The 7,337-nt window shown below is 29.8% G+C and overlaps 1 protein-coding gene across 1 annotated transcript in view; it reads left to right on the top strand.

The window, feature by feature from the left end:
- The window catches only part of LOC108745661 (ras-specific guanine nucleotide-releasing factor 2-like), a 94,778-nt gene that overhangs the window by 74,259 nt on the left and 13,182 nt on the right, over positions 1 to 7,337 (top strand). Inside the window, exons 5-8 of the mRNA XM_018481958.1 lie at positions 2,281 to 2,428; positions 5,092 to 5,402; positions 5,856 to 6,085; positions 7,006 to 7,199. Of these exons, the coding sequence (XP_018337460.1) occupies positions 2,281 to 2,428; positions 5,092 to 5,402; positions 5,856 to 6,085; positions 7,006 to 7,199 (883 nt within the window). The remainder of the gene's footprint in view (positions 1 to 2,280; positions 2,429 to 5,091; positions 5,403 to 5,855; positions 6,086 to 7,005; positions 7,200 to 7,337) is intronic.

Here is a 7,337-nt window from a genome sequence, read left to right as displayed (position 1 = left end):
AAACACAATATCTATAATAAAATTCTGTTTTGTATTTCATATTTATAGCAGAGCACATAAAAGTATTTTGTATTTCGTATTTCAAATCAAAAAATTGAAAATATTTTGTAATTTAAATATATAATAAGATTGATTGTCAAAATGCTTACAATTTATCAGTAAATTAATAGTCTCATTTGAAAGAGGGAACATTTTTTAACATTGTAAAAAAATATGAGCCTCATATATTTATATAGATTCAGTAAAGATTTAAAAGAAAGGTAACATTTGGGGCATTTTAACAAAATGTGTACCTAATATGAGCCGCGTATATGTCTTCTCTTTTTATATACAAAAATATTATATATATAATCATACAAAAATAATATCATATTAAAAATATGAAAAGTGAAAATCATCCAACGTTACTTTTATAAGTTTATAATTTTATTACACAAACATATTGATGTAGAATCATTTAAAAAAAGCTATTTAGCAACTTAAACCTGAATACCTACGTTAACTTCTTCTTAAAACTACGCTTGTTGATCTACTTGTTTGGACAAGTAAAAGGACCTTTATAATTGAGGGAATGGGCGGAATAAAGGCCTAATCACACAAAATCTTGATAATAAAAATTAAAATAACTTGCTACTTTTTTATTAGACATAAATGGATACAATATTAAATAAATTTATGTAATGTCTTTAAGAAGTTACAGTTATATAAATCTTCTCTATTACGATCAATTAATTCAATATTACATGAAAAAACTAATTGCCGGAAAAAGGGCTTAAGTAGAATTGTGCCTTTATTCCGCCCATCCCCTTAATTTTTAGTTAATTTCACACAATCTTCATGAACATATTTGTGATAAATGTCACTCACGTACGTGCTCGGACATGGCCCACATTGGTATCACCATACAAAAAGTTTTTTTCCATTAATTATAAACAAAACGTCGTGACAAAAGTATAAACTAAATATAATGTTGTAAAATATGAATATAGACCTACAATAATATGAACTAATAACTACATTTTTATAATTATAGAAAGCAATAACTTACTTACGGAATATTACATCACAATCACGACGTATCAGTATTTCCTGTTTTTACGCAAACAGAATAAATAATATGATTTGTGAATCGATGCAGTTGAATCATATGGATTGCCTGCTCGAATTACTACTGTCATCTGTTAAATTAATCATATAATATTATATATAACAATGAGTGGTTCACTTTGGGAAACGGCCTAAATTGGGCCCTTATAAATACATGCCCTTTTAAATACATGCCCAGCTCTGAATATAAATTATAAACAATATCATATATTTAGCGAATTTCTAAGGATGGGATATTAATCCTGGACACACGCGAGCAATGAAGAATTTAATATGTCATTAGACTTTTTCTTGAGGCAGTTCTAAGAGGAATTAAGAATAATACGATCGTACTTAACGTCCAAAAAAAAACTACGGGAAACAATTTTTTCTTGTTCTTATGCTTGAAAAAAAGTTATTTTTGTGGAACAGTGTTATAGTAGTTCGTATTGTAATTTTGCAATAATACTAAGTATGAAAAAGATACGTACGTTGCATATCCTCTTTCGTGATATGTTGCTCTTCGGGGAAAGATACTTTATGCCTTGCTTCGTATTTCATCATTTGTATCACTTTACGGAACCGACTAAATTCGGAACCTCTTTTTCAGGGGATTATGCCAATAGGATATAAATATAACATGTCATTAATTACGTGAAGTAACAAAAGAAATTTTAAGAAAACTTATCAATTGTTTAGTAATTTATATACTATATTAGTTTAATTTACAATTGAAGTAATTTTTTCAGAGATGAGTACCAATCTTATACATTTTTATATAGTAATTCTTTCTTTGCAGTCTACGGAATTCTTCAACGATTTGCAGTTATTTCTTGGTTAAAAAAAATTTAAATTCAGGTTGAAAAATATATAAAAAGAGAGGATTATATTAAATAAAGATCGAATTATACATAAAAAATACAGGATCAAAACTACAAATGCGTGCGAATTTTTTTAAATTGGTTTTCAAGTTGTTAGAAGAATATTATGAAATTCTGCGAAATTCCGTTTTTCACACTGCAGAAAAATCATTTCGTTTCCACGCAAAATTCCTGGAAGGTTCACTTTATATATTTTTCCGGGCCACATACAGTCAACCATTTTATTTTCTCTTATATTCTCCGCTTAAATTACACTTTTAAGCGCACAAGCCAAGTCTAACTTGACTTTCTTTTTCTCGAATATTGATTCCAGCTTCAACAAATTGTTGCTACAAAAAGAGGAGCTCGAGCAGAAGCATCTGCACCTGTTGCAAATTGTTGAAAGCGAGAAAACGGCTAAGTGGCAGTACACCCAACAATGCGAGGAATTGGCGTCGGAAATAAAAAAACTCCGAGCAGAGGTTAGTCATATCAGCATATTTTTATATAATATATATGTATTATATTCAGTTTTTTTTTACGAGTGAATATATATATTTTATGATACTTTTTTCCGGTAATTTTGATTCGTGCTGCGCGCGCTTTTTTTATTTCAACTTTTGTAATATTTTCTGTGACATTTTACTATTTAATTAATAAAATCATTTTGTAATGAATCGCGTCAATTCTTGGAAAATTTCCGGGTGGACTTCCGAAAACCTGAAAGCTCTGATTTTCTTATCAATTTGCAACTATATTTTAGTGCGCTGATTACGAATATAATCATGAAAATTGCCGATAAGGTCATTTTCAAGGTCAAATATTATATTAAATTACATTTTTCATATTTTTTTACATTTAACATTGAAAGTGATCGACCCTCCCCCCTGCTTAGAGGTGTGCGACTTTCTTCCATTCTTGGGGCTCTTATTAATTCTACCTCTTCTCCTCTGTCTGGGGGCGCGCAACTTAATTATTATAGAACTGTATTTTGATATGTTGATAACGTACTCGTATATAAAACCATTGGTGATATAAGTCATTTTTAATATCAAATGTGGAAAAATGTCAAAAAAATCGGTTTTTCGAAATTTGACTTGGAAAATGACATTGTCGGAAATTTTAATGGTCATATTCGTAATCAGCACACTAAAATACAGTTGTATACCAATTGACAAGAAAATCGGAGCTTTCGGATTTTCGAAAATTTATCCAAATTTCCTATACATATATTGCACAAGGAATTCTGCAAATTTTATTTTTATTTTATTAATATTAATACTTCAAAGATTATAATATAGCGCATGCGGATAAAATTTTAGTAGATAAAATTTTTATTCGAAAAATAATTAAAAGATTTCTTTTTTAATATTATATTTTATATATATAATTTATTACTATGTGTGTATGTAACTGTTTTTAAAGTTCAATTATTTTCGCATTATAATGGCACACAAACTAATTAAATTGTCTGTTATACATTTCGTAATTCAATTTTAATTTCTACATGGAAAACAAATTTTTATTAAAGTATTTAAAAATTTAGATAAATACAGATCTGAAAATAATTTGTTGGAGTATAAAAAAATTATATAGGATAGTCAAGTGTAATAATGCTATAAAAAGTTTTGACATTTTGACAATCAGCTTGATCGTCTACATAATTATTTTGGCGGTTTAACATTATTTTAATTTTGATCTATGTATTTCGTTAAATTTTTAATTTCTCAACAATAATTTTTAAAACCCATTCTTTCCGTAATAATAAATATCGAAGTAACTCCCGGAACATTTTTGAAATTAAAATTTTATGCGTTAACTCGAGTAGCGTCACTAATCTTAACCCCTTCATTAATTTCATTTAGAATAACTACGGTATATACGACGCGCGAGGATTTACGCCATACAAGTCAGAAAAAAGAGGGAGTGGAAGTAATTTTCTCGCAATTACTCTTTTTCATGCTCTTTTATGTTATGTATTAATATTATGTTATAATTTCAATTTTTTACTATTAATATTAATAAAATTATCGTGAGTTGAATCGATTTGTCAGTCTAATAAGTAGCGTCATCATAAATTACAATCTACATAAAATGATTACTGTAAGACATGCAAAAGACTTAGTGGTTATTTCGTGATATATGAGTGTACAGGAATAGTAAAGTATGTTGTAACAAAATACAAGTGCTTTGCTCTTGTATTCTTTGTTTAATTTGTTGTCTTGTATGTCCTACCTATTTGGGACATGCAGCAGTTTTAGCAAGCGGTATTTATGCCCAAAGTATACAAAGTGCGTAGATTGGATTCAGTATATTAAATGCAATATAAATGCATTACATAAAATATGTACCTAATGTCATAACACTCGTAATATATGTAAAAGATTGTAATCATTACTTTTATATTATTACTTCATGTTTATCATTTTTATTTTTTAATAAAACTTGGCAAACACATTTTATAAGTTATTAAGTTATTATGTTATGTCTTATTTATAAGTATTATTTGTAAATTTTTTATGAGCTATACATTTTCTCTCTTCTACCCGCTCTATGAGTAGCCTATCTCTATGGGATATACGTGTATGTATACAGCGAAAATGCAAAACTGATAAAAAAGAATTGAAACATCCAAAAAGTTTTAAATATATTAAAATTTAGCTCGTAGCTCTTATTATTTATTATGTTTATTTAAAAGAGTTTCGAAAAATTTGTTTTTTAAACAAAAAATAAGTATTGTATTGTAGATTTCTTTTTTTTTTTTCATAGTAGTAGACAGTTTTACAAAGTTTTTACTGGTATAGTTTATTTATCTTAAAAACATAATAAATAATTAATAAATTAAGTTTTTGTTAGATGCGACGTATATACCGGAGTTACCCCATTTATGGATGTCTAAGTTTGATAATTAAGATAATAACATATAAAACTAATAAAGTTATTATGTTGTAGGAGAACTGATAATATTTTATTCAAGTGCTTCTTCAACATTTAAATTTTGTTTAAGCATTTCCATTTGGTTTATTGAAGAAATTACATTTAAAATCGTTAAAAGCAATTTATTTAAGAAATACGAGAAGATGTTTGCTTGGAATCATTTTTTATATGATATTACGGATTTCGCAACGAGAGATTCTCATTACAGCTGTGTGCCCTGAAAAAAGAGCTAAGGCCTTCTGTAATGCCGATATACGCCAGTCGACCGGCGGTTCAAAGAACTATGTCCCAAGGTACCGGAAGTTTGTACAGCACATTCCATTCATACAATGTCGGTGCTCACAGTTCCGGCGGCTTCGCTCCCGGATTACGCGATATCTCGGAAGGCTCTATCGAAATGCAAAAAGTTAAGAAGGTTCAGAGCTTTTTCAGGGGTTGGCTGTGCCGACGACGTTGGAAGCAAATTGTTGAACAGTACATCAAGAGCCCGCATGCCGAGAGCATGCGCAAACGGAACAGGTAATTGTTGCTGCGTTATCGCATAAAACCAATGGTGTCCAACTAGTTTGCGCATTTCGCTTTTCCATTAATGTAACTCCCGCTTGTCATGTCACCGCGCTTGTCATTTCATAGTCACGTTTTGCGCGGCTGTACGGAAATAAACGTCATAAGTGAGCTTGAATATAATTTTCAAAAAAAGGCTAAAAAATGTTGAATAGTGTAGGTTTTTTTTATTAAATAAAATTATGTACTCTAATTACTATGCATATAATAACTTCAGTAATAACTTATATATTATTTTTTGTTCCGCAACTGAATAAAATTTATTATTTTCTCGTCTGCCGAGAGATTTTCGCTTAATCACACCGTTCCTATATTTTATTTATTTGCGATGTAATGACTATGTAAAGTCGACAGTTATTGGTTTTATTTAATTTGCACTGGTATTGAACGCAAATCCTACTATTTCAGCCTGGTATTCCAAATGGTGGAGGCCGAGGAGGAGTATACGGAGCAGATGGAGATTTTAGTAAGCTGTTTTCTGAGGCCTTTCAAGATGGCTGCCAGTTCAAAGAAACCCCCATGTAGTCACGAGGATGTGAATAGCATATTTTTGAATAGCGAAACCGTGCTGTTTCTCCATCAAATCTTCCTGAAGGGTCTCACCTCGCGTATGGAGAGCTGGCCCACTTTAGTTTTAGGTATGGATATATTTAAAATTATTAATATTATATATTAATATTATATATTTAAAATTAAGTAATATAAATCGATATATTGGATAACAAATAGAAATGTGCGATTTTTAATATGTCGCAAAACGGTGCGATTTATTTTTCTTGTTTGCGATATATTGAATTTTTAATCACAAAATTGCATACGATTTTAAATTTCATGTGATTAAGTTTACACGCGATTTAAAATTGTAAATGCAGCTGAAAATCATTTTTGTAATATTTATTCATTAAATATTTATACATATAGAAAAATGAAAAATAAAAATTTTATCTCTTTATTAATTATCTCATTACATGATTTATATACACGGAAAGAACGGTTTTGCTAAAATATTAAAAAATTTAGCTGAATATAAATTTGAAAATAATTTTTGTTGGATTATCAAAATAATTATGAATTGTAATTATGTGTATGTAGGTATATATACGTATTATATTCACTGTGATTCTTAAGAAAAATCGCAATTGCGATATACAATTTTGTAAATCTCATAAAAAAATGTTACCACAACCGTGATAAATAATAATAATTTTCACCCATCACACTTGGTTGTGATGACTGTAAGATGGACATATCTTTACAGCCATTGAGCATGCAAATCTTACGGTTACCACAATCGTACTATAATTCTTATAATCAAAAAATATATTAATGGGCGACTTTTTGGCCGTGGCAACCGTAGCTGTTTTTTTCCGGTGCTCTAATGACAAATCCATGTCTGTAAAGGCGAATCGGAGCGACGCAAAAATTTCACGATTTTAAGTATCTAAACATTTTTCTTTCTAGCGATTAATTTATGAGAGTATATTATCTTACGTAAGAAAGAATAATGTGGATGGAGGTTGTATACCGATCAATCACGGCGTATTGTGAATACACGCAGGTGACTTGTTCGACATGTTGCTACCGATGTTATCCATATATCAAGAGTACGTGAGAAACCACCACTATAGCCTTCAAGTATTGACTGAGTGCAAGCAATCGTCACCGTTCGTGGCGTTGCTCAATAGGTTGGAGAACAAGACTGCCTGCCACGGACGATCCTTGGAGACCTTTCTAACATATCCCATGCATCAGGTAAGATTGCTACATGTTGATAAAATCGATGCAATTGTCGTACGTGAAACATAGAAGCTCGACACAAATGTTTCGGAAAATTCAATGGTATCGCTTTATATTATTATCGTTATGAAGGAAAGAGAAAGGAAATGGATG

This window comes from Trachymyrmex septentrionalis, unplaced genomic scaffold (genome assembly GCF_001594115.1).
Source record: "Trachymyrmex septentrionalis isolate Tsep2-gDNA-1 unplaced genomic scaffold, Tsep1.0 scaffold143, whole genome shotgun sequence".
NCBI lineage: Eukaryota > Metazoa > Arthropoda > Insecta > Hymenoptera > Formicidae > Trachymyrmex > Trachymyrmex septentrionalis.
This window is presented reverse-complemented; position numbering and strand designations above follow the sequence as displayed.